Source organism: Caretta caretta, chromosome 18 (assembly GCF_965140235.1).
Source record: "Caretta caretta isolate rCarCar2 chromosome 18, rCarCar1.hap1, whole genome shotgun sequence".
Lineage (NCBI taxonomy): Eukaryota > Metazoa > Chordata > Testudines > Cheloniidae > Caretta > Caretta caretta.
The window spans coordinates 5,657,894-5,681,673 of NC_134223.1; the positions used below are offsets into that span (position 1 = coordinate 5,657,894).

General features: G+C 50.1%; 1 protein-coding gene across 4 annotated transcripts in view; it reads left to right on the plus strand.

The window, feature by feature from the left end:
• Window positions 1–750: 750 nt before the first annotated feature.
• The window catches only part of PLEKHM2 (pleckstrin homology and RUN domain containing M2), a 71,962-nt gene continuing 48,932 nt past the window's right edge, over window positions 751–23,780 (plus strand). For 2 of the 4 annotated variants that reach the window (XR_007353328.2, XM_048825236.2), the window contains exon 1: window positions 751–927. Coding sequence is in view for 3 of the 4 variants with exons in the window: in XM_048825236.2 (XP_048681193.1) it covers window positions 868–927 (60 nt within the window). In the remaining variant the exon portion in view is untranslated. Of the gene's footprint in view, window positions 928–12,097; window positions 12,119–23,780 lie in introns of those variants that run through there. The other 2 variants (XM_048825238.2, XM_048825237.2) reach the window with 2 other exon arrangements.

Genomic DNA, 23,780 nt, shown 5'->3' on the forward strand with positions numbered 1-23,780 from the left:
GGCACAGTCCTGCCTCCTGCTAAGCCCTAGAAATCAGGAAATCTGCGACCCCCGTGACTAAACCGCAGCCGTCCGGCGGCCGAGCTCCCGGAGTCGCTCTCTTTAGAGATGGTTTCAGAGGAACAGCCGTGTTAGTCTGTATTCGCAAAAAGAAAAGGAGTACTTGTGGCACCTTAGAGACTAACCAATTTATTTGAGCATGAGCTTTCGTGAGCTACAGCTCACTTCATCACTGTAGCTCACGAAAGCTCATGCTCAAATAAATTGGTTAGTCTCTAAGGTGCCACAAGTCCTCCTTTTCTCTTTAGAGAGCAAAGGCGGGCAGGCCCCCCGCACTGCAGGCCCCCTGACCCTAGGGGGGGTTCGCGGCTAGGTGTGTGAGGAGCCGGCCCGGGCCCCCCGGGGCGCGATCGGGTGGCCGGGGGGAACATGGGCCTCGCCAGGCGGAGGATAACGCCAAGCGCAGGCCCGCCGGGCCAGGGAAGCGGGGCCCGTCCCGGGGGGGACGCCCGGAGCCCGGGGGCAGCAGGGGGCTGAGGCCAGGCCGGGGGCTCCCAGCTCCTCGGCAGGGGGCTGGCTCCGGCTCTGGCTAGGAGAAGCCGCCGCCTCCCGCGCCGCGTCTCCCCGCCCGCCTGCCCGCCCCCGTCACGAGTGCGGCCGCGGCGCTGCGCCGCCTCCCCTGCGCCGGCCGGGCTCCCGGCACAGGGCGGCGGGGCCGGGGCGCAGCGGAGGGCCGGGCGGGGAGCGGGGCAGGGCCCCCGAGCTAGCAGGACGGAGCCCCCGGGCGCCTGGCGGGCGGGCGGCGGCGATCGGCTGAGGCCGCCGGGCCGGCGCGGGAGGAAGCGAGCGGCCGCCGGAGGCAGCGCCATGGAGCCCGGGGAGGTGAAGGACCGGATCCTGGAGAACATCTCCCTGTCCGTCAAAAAGGTGAGAGCAGCCGGGCCGGGGCCTCGTCTCCCCCGGTACCCCGGGCCGCTGGCCCCCGGCCTGCGCCGCCCTGCCCGGGGTCCCGGGGGCCCTGTCCCCGCCCTGCCTGGCGTCCCTGGGGCCCTGCCCCCTCCCAGTGCCGTCTGCAGGCCCAGCTGGGCTACAGCACAGAGTCTGGTGGGTCAGCTTCGCCCACCCATGGCTGCCCCTCACCATCCCCAAGCCGTTTTCTCCATATCTAGATGTTGTTTACATTGGGGCTGGGTTGGTCTTTTCCAGATTTCCCCAGTGTGCAGCTGCATCATTGGTACCCGCTGTGGGGAAGCTGGTGTAGGCATGACTTCCCCAGCCATCCGTGGTGGTAATGTCCTGCTCTGCGCAGGTGGAGATGTTGTTAAACGCAGACAAGCGCACTAGGACTCCCGCCGGTGGTGCTGACCACAGTGGAAATAATTTCCAAACTAGCACCCCCGTGTCAACCCAGCCTTGACGTGTGCAAGTTCTAACAAACCAGCCACAATCAAATAGCAAAAGTCCCAACTTGGGCTACAACTCCGCCCTCTAGCCACTGCATATGGAGCTCTAGTTCCTCCAAGGCATCACTCTCCTCTAGGTACCGGGTAGCTATTTTTACAGAGCTTCCTGAATTCACTGGTGTCTGACTTGGGCCCTCAGTCTCCAGCCTCCTGATTTACTCCACAGTGTACATTAGTGCGAGATCACAACAGCTAATTAATTCCCTGCCTGCTGGAAATCAGGTAGCACCCTTCTAGACCCTGACAAAGCCCACACAGAGGTCTGAAAATTCACCTTAAGCCTGACCTCCATCATCCTCTGCTCTTCCAGTCCTGGTCTTTCCTGAACAAGGCTGCTAATCATTCTGAATTGTCATGCTGTGTAGAATGGGTTTTAATATCTGTAAGAGAGTATTGGATCTCTGCTTTCAAAACCACTCTGAGCCCTCTAGCCGCACAGAAAGCTTACTTTAATATTTGCCACCAGTTTGATTTACACAAAATAGCCAGGACTACACCAAACACGCAAAGGCTGAAACAAATGATGAGTAGGAGGGAGGGAAAGCACCAGTGAAGTCTAGGGCCAATAGCGCCAATGCCTGTTGCTGCTGCTCCTCATAATTTCCTAAGCAACAACTGGAAATTGACCTGATGCGTCTTAGTTTTACTGCTTCCTACAGATTCTGAATAGCAACAGTGAATCGTGACCAGATTTTTGTCAGCTTCACGTTGCTTCACATTGGGAAACCATGGGACAAGGGCGGAGACACTGGAGATCCTGTGCTGCTGACTGGGACATCCTGCATCAGGGCACATTCAGTGTGTTACCTTCACAACCATAAGGGCTAGAAAAATAGGGCTTGATTCAGATTTTATACTAGTGTTACTTCCTTGCCTTCAATGGACTTTTGAGTTTCTCTGGTATGAGATCAGAACCAGCCCCTCGGGCTTTTTCAGGATGAAAGTAGCCAGTAAATTGTACAGAAATTGGTATTGGAGGCCTGTTCATTTACCTGGGAGAGTATCCCACTGGCAAGTGGATTTGTCAAGCTCTGGAAAGGAGGCAAGGATACTTCCTTATTCCCCGCCCTCTCAATGAAGTAATTAATGATCATGTGCCAGAGTATAATCAGTAGGTGAAAAATGTAAGGGAGTCAGCTTGACTGGAAAGAATAATTTAAAAAGTTACAGATCATTTAAGAAAAGTGACAGAAAATAGACCAGTGGATCACAAGAAGGACCTTATTAAACTACCTTTTGAAAATCCTGGTGGAAGAAGGTTAATTTGCCAAGAGTTGTTGTGTATTTTAGGTATGTAAAATGAGGGGGGAAATACCACAATGACACAATACCACACTTGTTTGAATAATCAAGCATGGCAATTGTTGGTGTATTTCGCCTGCCAATTCTGCATCATTAAAGGCCATGAGAGTTTTACTGTTGACTGCAATGGCACAGGCTCGAGCCCCAAACGTACAGAAGGATGGGCAGAAATTCAGAGTTAAAGAAATCTAAATTGTCGGCTTCATCCTGAGGGGTGCTAAGTGCCGTTAACTCCCACTGACTGCATTAAGAGTTGAGAGGGCTCAGCACTGGCAGAATAGGCCCCCACTTGCTGTAACTGGAGCAAAACTGCTGTATGTATGACCTTTCTCCTTAATCAGCTCTGTATGGGTATTGCCTTTGGGAGTATAGAATTGTCTGCTGTTTCAAATCAAATATCGGGGGGAATTGTGAGTGATGGGTTGATTTACTGTCTGTAGTTTGTCAGCTCTGTCTTCCCTATTAGATACCAGTTCATTCAAAGGAAGATAGGTTAGCTTTTCTGGAGATTATTTGCACAGCTTAGTGATATGGATTTCATTATTTCTCTTTAGCTGCTCCTGCTTCTCTCCCTAACACCTGGCCAGAAGGCATGTGCACCCCACTTCCAGCTTAGAGGGCCGTGCTCAAAAAAGGAATTATGTTAATTGTGGCAATTTATGGATGATTGTTTTTTAAAATGAATATAAGGCTTGCCAAAGGCACAAGACCGTCACTGCTGGGATCTGAAGATCTCTGCACAGCCATGTGCAGTCAGTGACACCATAAGCTTCCACACTAGGTGCCTTAACCCTGGGATAGGTGGGGCACTTTTAAAGGTGACAGAGCAGCCAGCAGCAGGTCCGGTTCCTAGGCTGGGGGGCCATGGGGCCAGCTAATGGGAGCTGGGGGGCGGTGCCTGCAGGCAAGAGCCGCACGGAGCCGCTTGCGTGCCTTGGTCTAGGAGCCAGACCAGCTGCTGGCTGCTTCTGTGGCACAGCGCAGTCTGCGGTGCCAGGACAGGCAGGAAGCCTGCCTTAGCACCATCGCTGTGTGCCACTGACCGGGAGCCACCTGAGGTACGCCTGCACCCCAATCCCCGGCCCCAGCCCAAAGCCTGCACGCAGAGCCCTGACCCCCTCCCGCGCCCCAGCAGAGAGCCCCCTGCACCCCCACCCTCTGCCACACTCCAGACCCCTCATCCCCAGCTCCATTGCGTCATGGACATCAACACTTTTCTTCAACTGGGTCGCCAGAAAAACAGTTTGAAAATCCCTGGGCTCGATGATTGTGATGGTCCCTTCTGACCTTAAAGTCTGTGAGTCTATGAATCCTCAGCACTTGCTATGCATTTGCCTTTGTACTGGCCACAGTGCGACTTTGCTGTGGCTTTTACTAGCCCTGCATATGCAGAACAGCCTCGGCAGCCCCATGTGTGATCCGTGCCTCTGACAGGCCAGCTCAAAAAGAGCTGGGGCTTTTTAAAACCTCTTCAGTTGAGACATTTTGTTGTCTTACGGTAATGATCTACGGATAGCAAAGCAAATGTCACAAACCAAGCGCTCTGATCCCTTCCGCTCATGCTGTTGACCTTGGGAACTAGTATTTTTCTGTATTATACCAAGAATCCTCTACAATACTAACAAGAGTCATTGAGAGTGATTTACACCTCGTTATGATGCAAATGCTTTCTTCAGCCATTTTTGTGTTCCCCTGATCCTGCACCAGCTGTGTGTTGGCCCAGTCCCCTTAGTGAGAACACCTGGAGGGGTTGCTAATTGTGCCGTCTGAAGGGAGTGTAAATAGGACCACATCCCCTCTCCTCCGGTACTGTCCCCTATGCTGGCTGCTAAACCAGCTATATGTCACCAGAGGATCCTGCTGCACTGGGGTGATACTCTCATGGCAAGATACACAGCCATTTTGTGCCAGTGGAGTGGTGTGCAACAGCTGAAACACAGCTAAGGAATGGGGCCTCTGAGTCCTTCATCAAGGATAACTTCTGATGTATACAGTCATTAATGTTATTAACGTGTCTATCCAGCTAACCATGATTAATGTTGGAAAACAAATAAGAAATAGCACGTGGTTCCCATCGTTCTCAATAGGTGTTGTGGAAGGAGAAATATTCCAGGAGAACCTCTTAGTGCAAGTATAACCCAGGGGTTCTCAAGCTTTCTGAAGCCAAAGGCAGCTTGTTAAAAAAAAAAGTTGGACAATAATTGATGACAAATGCGCTTACAAATTAGCCATGAATATATGGGGATGGTTCAGGTACTTTATGTACTCCTTCTAGAAAGTCTCACCGATCCCTAGGGATGGGAACATGCTCCCCAAAGCTTGAGAACTTCTCTTTCAGTTATCCTCCAAGGGCATTTACAGGCGTCTAGTATTTGTTTGAAGGTTCAGTCAGGAAGACTATCTGCTAATAATAATAATATAATTCAACACAGATTGCTAAAAGCAAAACTTACCAAAGTATCGCCGTTTATTTCTTCCAAGTATATTTGTCATTTCAGGCGTTCTCTTTTGAAATATCTACTGCCGTGTCCTGATGCAGAGGTGAAGTTGTAATCAGGCTGATCTTTCAGTCACAAGTGGGTTAAATTATACAGGCATCTAAAATGAAGCCTACTCACTGTATCTGCTAGAGACTGTTTGGAAGCTCATGTGAACATCTGCTAGTGGAGAAAGCAGCAATGGTATTTTGAACCTTTACACTAGTTCTCCAGACTGCTGGTGCAAACCCTTTCACATGGTGAGAATGGCTTGTAAGGTGGAATTGTAACTGTGATGCTGTGAATCTGATACAGTGACCGGTAATTGACATCCTTTGGTCTCACTGCCTCTGATCTACCATGGCTCCTAAGCATTATGCTGCTGGTCAGAGTAATGGAGAATGGAAACCCGTTGTCTGGGATAAAGAAATAACAGTTGAACAGCAAGCTCTTGGCATTCCTTAGCTGTTTCTTATTCATTTTAGATTCAGTCCAGGATATATCACCAGGCAGATTCAGACAAACTGGAGGGAATTCAGAGAAGAGCAACAAAAATAATCAAGGTTACAGAGTAGCAGCTGTGTTAGTCTGTATCTGTAAAAAGAACAGGAGGACTTGTGGCACCTTAGAGACTAACAAACTTATTAGAGCATAAGCTTTCGTGAGCTACAGCTCACTTCATCGGATGCATGCAGTGGAAAATATAGTGGGGAGATTTTATATACACAGAGAACATGAAACAATGGGTGTTACCATACAGACTATAACGAGTGATCAGGAAAGGTGAGCTATTACTAGCAGGAGAGTGGGGGAGGGGGGACCTTTTGTAGTGATAATCAAGGTGGGCCATTTCCAGCAGTTTAGTGTCTTTCTCCCTCCCCCCCCCCACCTCCACCCCGCTCTCCTGTTGGTAATAGCTCACCTTTCCTGATCACTCTTGTTACAGTCTGTATGGTAACACCCATTGTTTCATGTTCTCTGTGTATATAAAATCTCCCCACTATATTTTCCACTGCATGCATCCGATGAAGTGAGCTGTAGCTCACGAAAGCTTATGCTCTAATAAATTTGTTAGTCTCTAAGGTGCCACAAGTCCTCCTTTTCTTTTTAAAAATAATCAAGAGGTCTGTAGAGATTGACCTGTGAGGTGATGTTAAAAGTGCTTAATCTGTATTGTTTGGCTAAGTGATGGCTAATGAGGGGAACTTTGAAGGAAGCAGACACCAAGATGTAGAAGAATTACTACTTGGTGTGACAGACAGGGGCGTGACTAGGAATAGTGGAATTAAATTGAGAGAGAAAAACCATATCTAGCTGCTGGGATTCTATGAAAGATTGACGAAAAATCAAAGGCTGCTTCTTTCTGTAAAGAGAGAGACATGTTAGTACCTATATGATTTGCAGAAGCCGGATTTTTAGCCATCTTGATGTTGATCAGATTTCTTTGTTCCAGAGTTTTCCTAGATAGCAGACTCCTGAAAACCAGTTAGCTTGCTCTTCCTGTAGTGATTTTGAACCTTGCTTGTTTTTCTCTCCCGTGGAATCTGTGCCTCTGTTGTGCTGAAGAACTTGTGACCTGTAGTGCCTTTTTCTGTAACATCAGGAACACTCTCCCTTGCAGTCATGTGCCACCCCTAAGTCTTGATCATCTGTGTCTGACAAGCTGTACCAATAGCAGGCTATTCAGACCTGGCTGTCAAGACTAGGGTGTGTTTCAGGTCTTAATTAAGATGCCAACCGTGTGTGCAATGACCAGTTAAGAGGCTGCTGTCTATTACAGGGGTTGGCAACCTATGGCACGTGTGCCAAAGACAGCCCGAGAGCCAATTTTTAATGGCATGCTGCTGTCGGCCGGGGACAGCAGCGTGCAATTCAAAATCCGGCCTGGCGCACTCTTCTCCGCCCACCGCTCTCTCCTTGCAGGGCAGGCAAGCTTCCCCCTCCCCCTGCCTCTTCCCCCAGCGTGCAGGGTTCCTGCCCTCCTTCTCTCCCTCCCTGCGCCGATCAGCTGATGGCCCTTGCTACAGAGGGGAAGAGGGAAAAGCAAAGCCGCAACGCGCTCTCTGCTCCGGGGACGTTGGGGAAGGGGGTGGAATCGGCATATCCCCTCCAGCCCCCTGCCATGAGCCGCGCAGGGCAGGGGGCTGGGAGCACCCCCACGACCCCAGCCCTCTGCCCTGACCCCTGCACCTCCCTCACACACCCTCAGCTCTCTTCCCTGACCCATGAACCCTCCTCACACACCCCCAGCCCTCTGCCCTCACCCCTGCGCCCCCCATACACCCCAGCCCCGTGCCCTGACTCCGGCACCCCCTACACATACCCAGCCACCCCATGCCCTGACTCTTGCACCCCCACATCCACACCCCCACCCCACCCCCACCCTGAGCACCGAACGGGAGCTCCTGCACACACACACCTACATTCCCACCTGCACCCCTCGCACCAAATGGGAGCTGCCCAGGTAAGCGCTCCACACCCAAACCTCCTGCCCCAACCCTGAGCCCCCTCTCTCATTCTAGCTCCTGGCCACACCCTGCACCCCAACCTCCAGCCTGCTCCTTCACCCCCAGCCCTGTTCTCAGTGTACTCCCACCCTCATCTCAGGTCAGAGAGAGGGAGAGAATGGGCCAGAACCAGGGAGAAAGTAGGTACCCACTCTATGTGGGCAGGGCCGGGACCCCAGACTGGCAGCGGGCTGAGCGGGGCCGGCAGCCAGGACCCTGGGTGGCAGGAGCCGGCGGATGGAACCCCAGACCGGCAGCGGGCTGAGTGGCAGCAGGCTGAGCCACTCAGCCCACTGCTGGTCTGGGGTCCCGGCCACCGCCCCTGCTCAGCCCACTGCCAGTCTGGAGTTCTGGCTGCCGGCCCCTTGCCAGCTGGGGTCCCAGCCGCAGGCCCCTTTCAGCCCGCTACCGGCCTAGGTGAACGGAACCCCAGGCCGGCAGCAGGCTGAGCGGGCCAACAGTGTAAGATCAGCATCTTAATTTAATTTTAAATGACGCTTCTTAAACATTTTGAAAACCTTGTTTACATACAACGATAGTTTAGTTATATAATATATAGACTTATAGAGAGAGACCTTCTAAAAAACATTAAAATGCATTACTGGCATGCAAAACCTTAAATTAAAGTGAATAAATGAAGACTCGGCTCACCACCTCTGAAAGGTTTCTGACCCCTGGTCTAGTACATGCAAACAGGTGTCGCCAGCACAAGTTAAAACCAATCTCCAGTTCCTGTCTGGCTGCAACAGGGCTGTTTGTATAGATACAGTGCAAACGATTGGTGCCTGGAGTCGAATCTCTCTGTTGGAAATAGCATACCTAACCTAAATGAAGTCCCTTGGGTTTGAAAATACACAAGTGTAGGACACTCTGGAACAGGACAGTTCTAACGGAAGAAAATGACATGGGGTGCCCAAGAGAGCTCATGAGTAGCGGGAACCTGGACATGAGTAATGAGACAGAGAAGCTGTAAGCCTCAGATTCCGGTCTGTTGCTTGACTGCTTAAAAGTGTCGGGGCTGAGAGTTCTGTTCCAAGCTGTACAGCTTCTACCCTCTATGGGTTCAGCACCCTGTAATCAAGGCTCCTGTTCTGGTGCACCATGAACATGCATCTCTCTCTCTCCAGGCTATTTTGACATCAGTGAAAATTGTTTCTCAGGTGGTAATATGCTATTCAGGGAAAGCCACTGGATCTGCTAATATGAGAGCAGATATCTGGATTATAGCACAAGTTGTGTTGGTTACCTCTACGTTTCTGGGGTGAGAAATAGAATGCCGGGATCGCTGCTTTGTCACATGCTTGTTCTAAGAAATGTTGGGTCCGATCAGGTGACCCGGAAGCGTGCACCTGCACCCGGATACCCCAACGTCTCCTGCCTATGCAAAAGTGAAGGGACTTCAAGTTTTGCACATTTTTCATTTCACAGTTGTCTTTGGGACTCTTGCTGGGAGAAGCGAGTTTGGTTAGAACCCAGAAGATAAGAGTATTGATTGGCTAATGTGTTGATCTTCAAGAGCAAAATGAGATTCTCCATCTCCTTATTCAATTGAGTCTACCTCAGGAAATGAGATCCAATAAACCAGACCTGGAATAAGTAATAATGACGGAGAGGGCGTTCGCTGGCAGAAATACCTTCTAGTCTCTTTGCTGCGGAGCTGACCAGAGTCGCATTGCTGCCCTTCGAAATTCACTTCATTTACTATAAAGCTTATTAATGAACATAAGACTGCAAAGAGTTACAAAGGGATCTCACAAAACTAGGTGACTGGGCAACGAAATGGCAACTGAAATTCAATGTTGTCATTGAATTTGGTGGTGTCAGGGTCTGAATTAGGTGTTACCACTCAGGAAAGAGATCTTGGAGTCATTGTGGAAAGTTCTCTGAAAACATCCGCTCAATGTGCAGCAGCAGTCAAAAAAGCAAACAGAATATTAGGCACCATTAGGAAAAGGGATAGATAACAAGACAGAAAATATCATCATGCCTCTGTATAAACCTATGGCGCACCCACATCTTGAATATTGCATACAGTTCTGGTCACCCCATCTCAAAAAAGATAGATGGGAATTGGAAAAGGTACAGAAAAGGGCAACAAAAATTATTAGGGGTATGAAACAGCTTCCGTATGAGGAGAGATTAATGAGACTGGGACTTTTCAGCTTGGAAAAGAGACGACTAAGGGGGGATATGATAGAAGTCTATAAAATCTTGACTGGTGTGGAGAACGTGAATAAAGAAATGTTATTTACTCCTTCACATAACACAAGAACTAGGGGTCACCCAATGAAATTAATTGGCAGAAGTTTAAAACAAACAAAAGGAAGTACTTCTTCGCATAATGCGCAGTCGATCTGTGGAAATCTTTGCCGGGGGATGTTGTCAAGGCCAAAACTATAATGGATTCTAAAAAGAACTAGATAAGTTCCTGGAGAATAGGTACATCAATGGCTATTAGCAGCCCCGTGCTCTGACTGTCCATAGGCTCTGTTTGCCAGAAGCTGGGAGTGGATGACAGGGGATGGATCCCTTGATGATTCCTGTTCTGTTCATTCCCTCTGAGACACCTGGCATTGGCCGCTGTTGGAAGACAGGATACTAGTCTAGATGGACCTTTCGTCTGACCCAGGCTGGCTGCTCTCACGTTCTTAAGTTCTAAGGCAGGCTGAGCCCACCCCCATTGTTCTAGTTCACCTTCATTCTTTACCTCAACCCCCTACCCCTCCCTCAGAGCTGCAATTACTGTGCTTGGCCAATGGCTGGGCAACCAACACGAGACAAGAGCTCTGGATCCCGTGCTTCATAGAATCATAGAATATCAGGGGTGGAAGGGACCTCAGGAGGTCATCTAGTCCAACCCCCTGCTCAAAGCAGGACCATAGAATATGATTCCCGCATGGAGATCCAGGGTCACTCCTAAACCTCGTTCTACTGCATTTTCACCACAGGGCCAGATTAAGGCGGGGGCTTTAGGGGCTGCAGCCCAGGGCCCCGGCTCAAGGGGGCCCCACAAAAAATAAATCACAGACCGCGATCTCCAACTCCGGGCCACTAAAAGTCCTGCAGTGCAGTGGGGCACTCAAGCAGGCTGCCTGCCGTGGCCCCGCGCCGGTCCTGGAAGCGGCTGGCTGCTAACATGTCTCTGCGGCCCCTGCCCATGCCCCCAACACCGTCCTCACAGATTCCCATTGGCCGGAGCTATGGGGGTGGCACTTGCCGCTGTCCCCCTCCCCCCAGGAGCCGCAGAGACGTGCTAGGAGCCAGTCACTTCCGGGAGTGGCGTGGGCTATGGCAGGCAGCCTGCCTGAGCCCTGCTGCTGCACCGCCAGCCAGGAGCCGCCTGTGGTAAGCACCTCCTGGCCAGAGCCTGCACCTCGCACCCCCTCCTCCACCCCAACTCCCAGCCCCAGATCAGAATCCCCCCCCCCGGCTCCCAAACTCCCTCCCAGACCCCACACCCCAATCTCCTGTCCCCACCCCCTCCTGCACCAAACTCCCTCCCAGGAAAAAGGCTTGTATACAGGGGCCCCACAAAATCTAATAGCCGTGGGTCCACAAGAGAGTTAATCTGGCTCACTGCCAAGCCCCTAGGCCAGTTGTTAATTGTCATTTTGATCACATTGCTAGACTTGATCACATTGCTAGACACATGAGCTTTTCAAACTGTGTTCACAGCAAACTACAGGCTTTAAAAACACACGGTTTCACTTTCAATGCGAAGGCTCCATACCCGTGCAGCAGGAACCCTCCAGTGACCCAGCTCATTGCCAGCCCTGCACGGGCACAGTACATCTGTCACGGTGCTGGGTGAAAGAGCAGGCCGTAGCAGCAAACTTGTGGATATGGTGCATCTTACCAATGGCTCACGTGTCCCACCAACCTAATTCCCCAGTCATGATTTTGCTAGCAGTTGGAGTATTGTCTGTTCAGAGAAAGCTGCTTGCTCCTGATGGAAGATGTTATCAGCCCCTCTGGAAGGGGTTGAGAGGTTGGAAATGGAGACAGAAAGAAGCCCAATGTAATTAAAGTTATGTGATCAGCCTCCACTTCCACTCACTGCACTGATATAAGCGCTTGTTTTGCAATCCTGTTGCAATAGAATAATGATTGCTAATCAAGCACGTACTCAGGGAAGGGGCTTTACAGTTCTGCACTTCAGATCAATGGCCCTGCAAGAACACAGTGGTTAGGAATAAGAGCTGGCCCACAGGTGTGTATTGAGTAGCCCTGTCTAGCTGTTTATTTTGCTTTTTCAGAGTGTTTGTCTCATCAGGGGATATCTCTGAAGCAGTACTCAAGAATTTCAAAGCCAGGTGAGCTGAGCATTCAGTAACCAGTCAGAGCTGGAGACCACAGTTGAGTCATGAAGGTCAGTTCTAGGTGTGGAAGAAATTTCCAAATTCTAATATGGTTCTGTTGCTTCCGGTGAGAGCTTTGCTGGGAGAGCTTGTGCAAGTTGTTTAACTTCTCTGAACCTCAGTTAATACGTGTGTGAAATGGGGATAGTATTTACCTATCTCACGGGGGTTCCTGGAACTTTTTAACCCCTTAAACTCCTTCCGGGCTTGACCAAAGCTGCAGTGCCATCTGTAACTGTCCCAAGACCTGGCATTTATTCATCATCTGTTTTCTCCTGGGAGAGGTACAAAACCTTCCCTCATAAGCATCAGCGGTTTATATGTCAGTCTGTCTCAGGAATAGATGGCATTGACGCTAAGGACAGGTACATGCCTTTTGTGGAGTACTTTGGTACCAATATTTCAGAAATTAGGAAAGCAAAAAATATCCATTGATCCTTGCCTGCTTCTGTATTATCCATTCTCAGTACCAGAGGTGGGCAAACTACAGCCCATGGGACCGTCCTGCCTGGCCCCTGAGCTCCTGGCCCGGGAGGCTCACCCCTGGCCCTTCCCCTGCTGTTCCCTCTCCCCCGCAGCTACGCGGCTGATCAGTCCTCAGAAGGGCTTTAGTTACTTTTCGTTACAGCAGTTTCTGTGTCTCCCAGTCCTGAAGGGACTTTCTACAAACTTGCCATTGTGTTCTTGAAGTAGTGAGCACAGCCCACAATCTTTTCTTACTTCTCCATTTGAGCAAAGGCTTGCTGCACTGCATCCAGCTTTCGATGCCGTGAGTCCATGTTCTGTGTTGCAGTCTTTAACATCTACATTCCAGACTTCGGAGATGAGGGCAGCACCGAAGCTAACCTTGTAGCCAAGGCCAGAAGTTGCAGAGGAGGAGCAATCTTTATAGCTGGACATCCAGCATTTCAACTCCCTCTGATCTCACCACATGGCCCATTTGGTTTTTCCATAGGCCTTTAAAACTTTCTCCAGCGTGCTCTAGGATATGATCTCTCTTGAGGAGCCTGTCCTCCAGAGACATCGAAATGAAGTGACGTATCAAAACCAGTCCTCAGCATGGAGTAAACAGAAATGCTATGCTTTATCCAAGAGTTATCCTGCCAAAGGAGTGGGGGTAGTGGGAAGAGGGCCTCTTCCATTCTACTCAATTTTTGCTCTGTAGTAGAAGAGCAGTAAAAAAGTGGATTGAAAAGGTTCCCACCCACCAAGACTTGAGTTCAAAAGTCAATTTGTTTTTCAAGAGTTGGTGAAGTTACTATAAAGTGGTGTAAGGAATGTCCCATCCTGCCCTGTTCTAGGTGTCGTGTTGAATCTGGCATTGGTGATTGCGGAAGGAATGCACAAGCCTCAGCTCAATTCTTGGCTGGTAAATGAAAAATGATTTTCAGTGACATTAGCTCCCCTCTTCTCTGAAATTGGGTTATGTATGTCCCATCTCTTCTGCAACCCTGTTTATTCAAAAAAGTCCCCTATTCCCCATTGGACAAACATTTCTACTGTTCTTTGTTTACAAAATTTACATCCCTATAATTATTTGGAATCTTGAGGAGTTTTATTTAGAGTTTCTGTCCGCCTCCTTGCCTGGCTGGCAGGTGGAATTGTTTTTGTTCGTAAGAGTCGCAATGACATCGATCCGACTCTGTTCAGATCACGCTGTGTCCCGTCGCTTGTGAAACTTAGAAACACCCAGCTGGTAATTGCAGGGATGCTTTTTGGATGTGGAGACATTTACTTTGTCCAGCGGAAGGTCTATAGATAGCTTTGGCTCAGAGCTCATTTGAGCCACATTCTGAATGGAGTAACGTCCTGCTCCATCTCCTGCATTGGCTTTGCTTATCATGCTATCAGAGCTGAAGTTACTGGGTTAATCCCAGCATCTGCAGTTGAGTGAACCCAGGGAATGATGAACTGAACTGACGAGAGCGTGTGAGGAGGAGAGAGGTGGCTAAGTGGAAAGGCCATAGAATAATATCGTTGAAGGAAATGCTACCACATTGTCAAAGCTTCCCGGCCTTCCTCCTTGTCCAACTGCTAGTGTCTATATTTAAGTTACCAGCTCAGCCCACAGCCACAGGCAGGAAATTACTTCACAGGAGAGTCACATGTGAAGGAATATTTGATCACCACACTCCAAACAGTTTCTTTTGGCCAAATGACTAATTAGACTGAGAGAGGTTTGTTTTCAATTGTTCATTTGTGCTTTATAACGATATTTGCAGGAGGCAGCTCAACAGGACATATAAAATGCACAGAGCTCTTTAAAGCAGGGGTGAGCAATACTATGCATCTTGTACAGAACTGAGCACGTTGCTGAAGACCTGCAAGCAATAAGTGTACAGGTTACAGGTGTGGTATTGTTAACTGCAAATACTTGGGGCTGGATTGCTGTAGTGTGGTTACACAGGGATGGTACAGAGTTGTTGGGGTTGTTCTGTTTGTGTTTTTACCAGGTATATGGGCAGGTGTTTGGAGACACCTTGATGATTATTTTGTTAGCGCAGTTACAGAACCAGGGATTGGTGCTTATAATGAAAATTTTCCACCCCAGGCTGTCTCTGGATAATTTTCAGCTAGTCTTGAGCCATGCCCAACCATTTCATTATCTGATTAGAGCATCCACGTTTCAACCTGTGTTAGCCAAAACTAGCTTTAAAGGTTTGTCACTAGCTTGGTTTCCCCTAGTCAGTGTGGCCATGAGCTATATAATAACTAGATCACAATCCCAAACTAGAGATGACCTCCAGAGGTTAGTCTGTACTACCATGGGTTGGGTACCATGAGTTTCAGCTAAAATCCTGTCCCACCCCACCTTCCTTGATCCTACCACATCCTTTCCCTCAACGGGCTCCCCCATGCTTTCCAAATTAAATCCAAGCTTCCCATCCTCCCCTTCAAGGTTCTGCTAAATTCCACCTTTGGCTATGCCTTTGGTTTCCTTTCTTACTACCCTTCAGTGCCTTCATTCATTCAAACTTGCAGCCAAACAGCTTCCTTCTCATCCTTTTCCCACTCCCCTTTTTCAGGCCACTTTCCATGGTGTCTCTGACTCTGGGTGCTTCCTCCTCTAACCCACTGCCCCTAGTGCCCCCCTTAAAACCCAGTGCTTTTGCCAGGCTCACTAGTATTGACCCACCTGAGCTAGGCATGTACTGTCTTGTGTCTTCATTTAGGCTGGAAGCCCTGTGGAGCCGTGGCCACGTCTGCCTTTGTGCCTTGTGTAGCACCAAGCCCCGTGGCTGTGCTTCACTGATAACTCTGTTTGATGGCTTTTTTGTGTATAATATATGCTGTCTCCCATCCATTGCATAGTGGTAGCACTTTATTCTGCCGTGTGGAGGGCACTAGTTTAGTCAGTGGATGCCCACTTCAGCTTGGCGTGGCCTGGAATTGTTGTGGGCTTTGCAATCAGTCCCCAAGGGTGGCAGGATAGTATTGCATCCCTTTGATGATTGGCATAGATAGTTTGTAAACTTTTGGGGAAAGGAATCTGGCATCCCTGGGAAGTGGCATGCACACGATAGGAGGGCTGTCCCCTCAGCCCCATCATCTTTAACCTCACCAAGGAGCCGTTGCTGCGAGCGATCTCCGAGGGCGCAGACGGCTTCAACCTCCACGGTGAGAGGGTGAGCGTCCTGGCCTACGCGGATGACCTGGTCCTGACCGCAGACGACCCAGAGAACCTCCAGCGTATCCTAGATGCCACCAGTTGAGTTGCCGATTGGATGGGGCTCCGCTTCAATGCAAAGAAGTGCGCATCCCTCCACATAGATGGCAGCAAAAGGGACTTGGTACAGGCGACAGAATTCCAGATCCAGGGCGAGCCCGTCATCCCCCTGGCAGAGGGGCAGGCCTACCGACACCTCGGCACACCGACGGGTTTCCGTGTCCGACAGACACCCGAGGACACCATCCCAGAGATCTTGCAGGATGCCACCAAAATCGACACCTCGCTGCTAGCACTGTGGCAAAAGATAAACGCCCTGAACACCTTCCTGATACCCCGCATCTCATTCGTCCTAAGGGGATCCGCCGTGGCAAAGGTACCCCTCAACAAGGCAGACAAGATCATCCGGCAGCTGGTGAAGAAGTGGTTATTCCTTCCCCAGAGAGCCAGCAACGAGCTGGTCTATATCACCCATAGGCATGGCGGTGCCAATGTCCCCCGCATGGGTGACCTGTGTGACATCGCGGTGATCACCCACGCCTTCCGCCTGCTGACGTGTCCCGACGCCATGGTAAGGAGCATCGCAGCGAAAGCCATCCATGACGCAACACAAAAGCGGATCGGTAGAGCCCCCTCCAACCGAGACACCACCAGCTTCCTGAGCGGTTCCCTGGATGGCGAATTTGGCCGAGATGGGGGTGACATCACTTCACTGTGGTCCCGTGCCCGCAATGCCACGTGCCGCCTGGGAAGCGCATTGGCTGCCGCTGGGAGTGGTGCAAGGAGCGCCTGGAGCTGGGAGTCCTGGTGCCGCAGATCAGGTCTGAGGGCAACACCATCGTCACCCCGAGTGCCCAGGGGCCTGGTGGAGAGGACCCTGAAGGCAGCCATGCACTCGCTGTACATAGAAGCCCTGAAGCGTAAGCCGGACCAGGGAAAAGCCTTCGAACTGACCAGCAAGTGGGACACCAGCAACCACTTCCTCGCTGGGGGTGGCTTCACGCGCTTTGCCGACTGGTAGTTCATCCACCGCGCCCGGCTCAACTGCGTCCCGCTCAACGGAGCCGTCCGCCACGGGAACCGAGACAAGCGTTGCAGGAAGTGCGGCTACTCCAACGAGACCCTGCCCCACGTCCTGTGCAGCTGCAAGCCCCACTCCAGAGCCTGGCAGCTGCGCCACAACGCCATCCAGAACCGCCTGGTGAAAGCCATCGCACCGCGCCTGGGGGGGGGTCGCCGTGAACTGCGCCATCTCCGGTACTGACAGCCCGCTGCAACCCAACGTGGTCGTCACCGACGAGGCCCAGAAAAAGATCATCCTCGTCGACATCACGGTCCCCTTCGAGAACAGGACCCCAGCCTTCCGAGAAGCCCGAGCTCGGAAACTGGAAAAATACGCCCCTCTGGCCGACACCCTGAGAGCGAAGGGCTACGAGGTGCAGCTGGATGCCCAGATCATCAGAGCCCTGGGCGCTTGGGACCCCTGCAACGAGCGTGTGCTGTGGACCTGCGGGATCGGTAGATGCTACACACGGCTCATGCGGTGCCTCATGGTCTCGGACATCATCCGATGGTCCAGGGACATCTACATCGAGCACATCACCGGCCACCGAGAGTACCAGGAGGAGTGAGCCGGTACGACATTGTGCACCCACTGTGGAAAAGAGACTGAGAGGCTTTCCCCATCGGACCGTATGAACTGGAACCATAAACCCACTGAACATTAAATCCCACCAAATGAGGGTAGACCCATCCCCACCATTGTATCCACTCTCTATACTCCGCACCTGAACGTAGCCGTTGTGTGGATATCTTATCTCCATATCTCAATGTCTGTACTCTGACTGGTTAAACTTTTACCCCCAGTCGGGGAGATGGCAGATTATTATGTAATTCTTACTCCACCAGCTCCTAAATCGAATTTCGCACCCCTTGATAATCTGTACCTTATCCCCTGACAACCAGAAACTTCTGTGCTTGAACTCTGTACTGTTTCTTATTTCAACATTATCTTAATAAAATTATTAAATCTGGTGACCATCTCTGCAGCGGCAGCTCTGATGGATTCTGCCCTACGCTGCGCGCTGGAAGAGGTGTCAGGAATGGAGGCCGAGTCCTCAGGTTTTTTGAAAGAGGGGATGTTACACTCTGTTTCTGCAAGATCCAGGTTCCACTAATGTCTAACACCGAACAGGTGTGTTCTTCTTGGGCAGGGGTTCTCAAACTGGGGGTCAGGACCCCTCAGGGGGTCGCGAGGTTATTACACGGGGGGGGTCGCAAGCTGTCAGCCTCCACCCCAAACCCCGCTTTGCCTCCAGCATTTGTAATGGTGTTAAATATATTAAAAAGTGTTTTAAATTTATGGGGTAGGGTCCACTCAGAGGCTTGTTATGTGAAAGAGATCACCAGTACAAAAGTTTGAGAACTACTGTTCTTGGGGGTTGGGCGTGTCACCCATCCCTTGATATATCCATGTCCCCGTAATTCAGTTGCGTAGTTCTGTGTCTATTGATCCACAGCAGTCATGACCACTTCTTGCAGTTCCCCATTATTAATCCCAGAAGCACGCTCTTGAGGGTCTCCTGCTGGCTCTGTTTGGTGTGGAGTATTGGTGTGCGAAGTTTGGGTTGCATCCCCACTTCTAACAGCCCAGCAGATCCTAATTAAAATGGTGTGATTCAGAAACCCTGAGTCAGTCTTCGGAGGAATCACTGTGTGTGCATGTCTGCTGTGTACAGGTGCCCCACATTCACGGGGCTGGGTGCCGTCACATGACCACGAGCCCTTCAGCAAAAACAAGTCACACAAGTGCATCGCCCAGCTCCTGACATTACAGAGGAAAGACTCATTGCATGCACATGTATTTGCACTAGACTAGCCCTGGACATCGCTGCAGATGGGATATGGGTGTGGCAGAACAGTAGCAAAGCAGGGCTTTGCACCATAGGGAACGTGTACAGTGCAGGGCTACACCCCCTGTACCGAGATTTATTTTTCTCAGACAAATATCACATGTATATGTTTGTGACCATTCATTTTGTCACCAATACTAGGATGCAAGGGACCCCTTGGTTGTCTGCCCCTTGTGTGCTGAGTGCAGTTGAGGAGTGCTAGCTTTCAAGGCAGTCTGACAGATAAGGAAGGGAAGGCTGCATTAGGAATCCTGCTCATCAAAGACTCTTCAGGCACCCAGTGTCAGGGCTCAAATAGAGACTGTCTTGCTGACTTACTGCACGCTGCCCATAGGAGCAGCAGAATGCCCAACACTGTTTTGAGGTGTTGCCAGTGGACCATGCCCTGGAACCTCTGGCACTGTGGTTCAGAAGACAGGTTCCTCCTCAGTGCTGCTAAAGAAGATGCCGATGCCCTGTGTCAGAGGATCCTTAAAGAATGCAGGCAGCATGTTGTGAAGCTTCTGTTTCTGCTGACGTTACTTCCCCTAGTGGGAAGTGCTGCAGACGCTCCTTGGAGATGTGTAGAAATCTGGATGAAAAATGCTCGATGACCATCACAGTTCCGAAGCAGAGGAGGTGATCTAATCCTGGGGTTTGCTGACTGTTTACAAGCAGAAGGACGGTGTGATGCAGTTCCTTACATAACAAACGGTTGAGCTCTTGGGACTGCTCTCCAGCTCCATAAAAGTAGCAATGGTGGAGAGTCTCAAGCAGGCTGTAAGCTACGAATGGCATTAGCTCGTTTCTAGCTGTGCAAAGGAAGAACAGGGATGGAAATTGAAACAGTCTAAATTGGTTTGGGGAAGGAGGGGAAGAAAATGAGGAAATGCTTAAAATAGTTTAGCCATTTGCTGTTGAGGCCTGGATTCGTTCCCTGAAATGGGAAATTTCCATAGTCTGAACAGTGAGGTGTTCAGGAGCTTTCAACCAAGGATAATAAACCATCATGACTTTCCAGTGCTGGGTGTGCATACAGAGGCTCATTGCAAGATGGGCAGGTGAGGTGAGATGGGCAAGGGAAGACAAATTCCTGACGAAGGTGAGAGACAGATCATCATTGCCATAGGATAGAACTCTCTGCTGGTGATCTCAAAGCACGTTACAAGCATTGCTAGCTTCGTTATACCTTGTGACAGCCCTGGGAGAGAAGTACTAAGTTACATATATAACAAAACAAAAAATCATGAGTAAGATCCTCTGCTGGGGTAAATCAGCAAAGCTTTGTTGATTTCAGTGGAGCGATGTTGATTTCCATCAGCTTGTATGTCCTCTGACTCACCGTTGGCTGCAGAATCATATGATAAGTCAGCAGAGAGCCTGCTTTTCCGGTTTGCTCAGCATCTGCACCTTCCGCTTTCTCCAGTCAATGGCAGAGCTGCGAATAAGCATGTCAGCCCTGGAGGGACATATGTTAGTGTCCAACCTGTTAAACGTCCTGGAAGGAGACCGATCGGGACTCCTTGGATTCTACTCCAGCTCCCCTGTGTTGCACGAATTGTACGTAGTTGGGATGAGCCACGAACTTCTGCTCTCTAATTATGGGTCTGGCACCAACTTACTCTGTGGCAGGCACTTAACCTCCTTGTGTCTCAATTCCTCATCTCTAAAATGGAGAAATGCTTGTACATTGCAGGATGGTATATTCCCTAAAGCCTGTGCAGCAAAAGTCCAATACTCTGTAGGAGTGATGTGTTATTACTATTGTAGTGTACATGGTGAAGGGAAGCCACTTTGGTAAAGGGAGCAAATGTCCATTTAATGGAGCAAATGGAGCAAATGTCCATTCTGTCTGGGCAAAAATCACACTGGGGAAGAAACTACTAGAGCCTGCCCTGGGATAGTGCTTGGGGTGTGCTATAGACCGCTGGGATTCGATCTGGATATGGATAGAGATCTTTTTAATGAAGTAAATACTAATGGGAATTGTGTGATCATGGGAGAGTTTAACTTCCCTCATATAGACTGGAGGACAAGTGCTAGTAATAATAATAGGGCTCAGATTTTCCTGGATGCGGTAGCTGATGGATTCCTTCACCAAGTAGTTGCTGAACCGACAAGAGGGGTTGCCATTTTAGATTTAGTTTTGGTGAGTAGTGAGGACCTCATAGAAGAAATAATAATAACAAGGATAAGTGCAGGGTCCTGCACTTAGGACGGAAGAACCCAATGCACCGCTACAGACTAGGGACCGAATGGCTAGGCAGCAGTTCTGCGGAAAAGGAGCTAGGGGTGACAGTGGAAGAGAAGCTGGATATGAGTCAACAGTGTGCCCTTGTTGCCAAGAAGGCCAATGGCATTTTGGGATGTATAAGTAGGGGCACTGCCAGCAGATCGAGGGACGTGATCGTTCCCCTCTATTCGACATTGGTGAGGCCTCATCTGGAGTACTGTGTCCAGTTTTGGGCCGCGCACTACAGGAAGGATGTGGATAAATTGGAGAGAGTCCAGCGAAGGGCAACAAAAATGATTAGGGGTCTAGAACACAAGACTTATGAGGAGAGGCTGAGGGAACTGGGATTGTTTAGTCTGCAGAAGAGAAGAATGAGGGGGGATTTGATAGCTGCTTTCAACTACCTGAGAGGTGGTTCCAAAGAGGATGGTTCTAGACTATTCTCAGTGGTAGAAGATGACAGGACAAGGAGTAATGGTCTCAAGTTGCAGTGGGGGAGGTTTAGGTTGGATATTAGGAAAAACTTTTTCACTAGGAGGGTGGTGAAACACTGGAATGCGTTCCTCTTTGGAACCCCCTTTCAGGTAGTTGAAAACAGCTATCAAATCCCCCCTCATTCTTCTCTTCTGCAGGCTAAACAATCCCAGCTCCCTCAGCCTCTCCTCATAACTCATGTGTTCCAGACCCCTAATCATTTTTGTTGCCCTTCGCTGGACTCTCTCCAATTTATCCACATCCTTCTTGAAGTGTGGGGCCCAAAACTGGACACAGTACTCCAGATGAGGCCTCACCAATGTTGAATAGAGGGGAACGATCACGTCCCTCAATCTGCTCGCTATGCCCCTACTTATACATCCCAAAATGCCATTGGCCTTCTTGGCAACAAGGGCACACTGCTGACTCATATCCAGCTTCTCGTCCACTGTCACCCCTAGGTCCTTTTCCGCAGAACTGCTGCCTAGCCATTCGGTCCCTAGTCTGTAGCTGTGCATTGGGTTCTTCCGTCCTAAGTGCAGGACCCTGCACTTATCCTTATTGAACCTCATCAGATTTCTTTTGGCCCAATCCTCCAATTTGTCTAGGTCCTTCTGTATCCTATCCCTCCCCTCCAGCGTATCTACGACTCCTCCCAGTTTAGTATCATCCGCAAATTTGCTGAGAGTGCAATCCACACCATCCTCCAGATCATTTATGAAGATATTGAACAAAACCGGCCCCAGGACCGACCCTTGGGGCACTCCACTTGATACCGGCTGCCAACTAGACATGGAACCATTGATCACTACCCGTTGAGCCCGACAATCTAGCCAGCTTTCTACCCACCTTGTAGTGCATTCATCCAGCCCATACTTCCTTAACTTGCTGACAAGAATACTGTGGGAGACCGTGTCAAAAGCTTTGCTAAAGTCAAGAAACAATACATCCACTGCTTTCCCTTCATCCACAGAACCAGTAATCTCATCATAGAAGGCGATTAGATTAGTCAGGCATGACCTTCCCTTGGTGAATCCATGCTGGCTGTTCCTGATCACTTTCCTCTCATGCAAGTGCTTCAGGATTGATTCTTTGAGGACCTGCTCCATGATTTTTCCAGGGACTGAAGTGAGGCTGACTGGCCTGTAGTTCCCAGGATCCTCCTTCTTCCCTTTTTTAAAGATTGGCACTACATTAGCCTTTTTCCAGTCATCCGGGACTTCCCCGGTTCGCCACGAGTTTTCAAAGATAATGGCCAATGGCTCTGCAATCACAGCCGCCAGTTCCTTCAGCACTCTCGGATGCAACTCGTCCGGCCCCATGGACTTGTGCACGTCCAGCTTTTCTAAAAAGTCCCTAACCACCTCTATCTCCACAGAGGGCTGGCCATCTCTTCCCCATTTTGTGATGCCCAGCGTAGCAGTCTGGGAGCTGACCTTGTTAGTGAAAACAGAGGCAAAAAAAGCATTGAGTACATTAGCTTTTTCCACATCCTCTGTCACTAGTTTGCCTCCCTCATTCAGTAAGGGGCCCACACATTCCTTGGCTTTCTTCTTGTTGCCAACATACCTGAAGAAACCCTTCTTGTTACTCTTGACATCTCTGGCTAGCTGCAGCTCCAGGTGTGATTTGGCCCTCCTGATAACATTCCTACATGCCCTAGCAATATTTTTATACTCTTCCCTGGTCATATGTCCAACCTTCCACTTCTTGTAAGCTTCTTTTTTATGTTTAAGATCCGCTAAGATTTCACCATTAAGCCAAGCTGGTCGCCTGCCATATTTACTATTCTTTCGACTCATCGGGATGGTTTGTCCCTGTAACCTCAACAGGGATTCCTTGAAATACAGCCAGCTCTCCTGGACTCCTTTCCCCTTCAAGTTAGTCCCCCAGGGGATCCTGGCCATCCGTTCCCTGAGGGAGTCGAAGTCTGCTTTCCTGAAGTCCAGGGTCCGTATCGTGCTGCTTACCTTTCTTCCCTGTGTCAGGATTCTGAACTCAACCAACTCATGGTCACTGCCTCCCAGATTCCCATCCACTTTTGCTTCCCCCACTAATTCTACCCGGTTTGTGAGCAGCAGGTCAAGAAAAGCGCCCCCCCTAGTTGGCTCCTCGAGCACTTGCGCCAGGAAATTGTCCCCTACGCTTTCCAAAAACTTCCTGGATTGTCTATGCACCGCTGTATTGCTCTCCCAGCAGATATCAGGAAAATTAAAGTCACCCATGAGAATCAGGGCATGCGATCCAGTAGCTTCCGTGAGCTGCCGGAAGAAAGCCTCATCTACCTCATCCCCCTGGTCCGGTGGTCTATAGCAGACTCCCACCACTACATCACTCTTGTTGCACACACTTCTAAACTTAATCCAGAGACACTCAGGTTTTTCTGCAGTTTCGTACCGGAGCTCTGA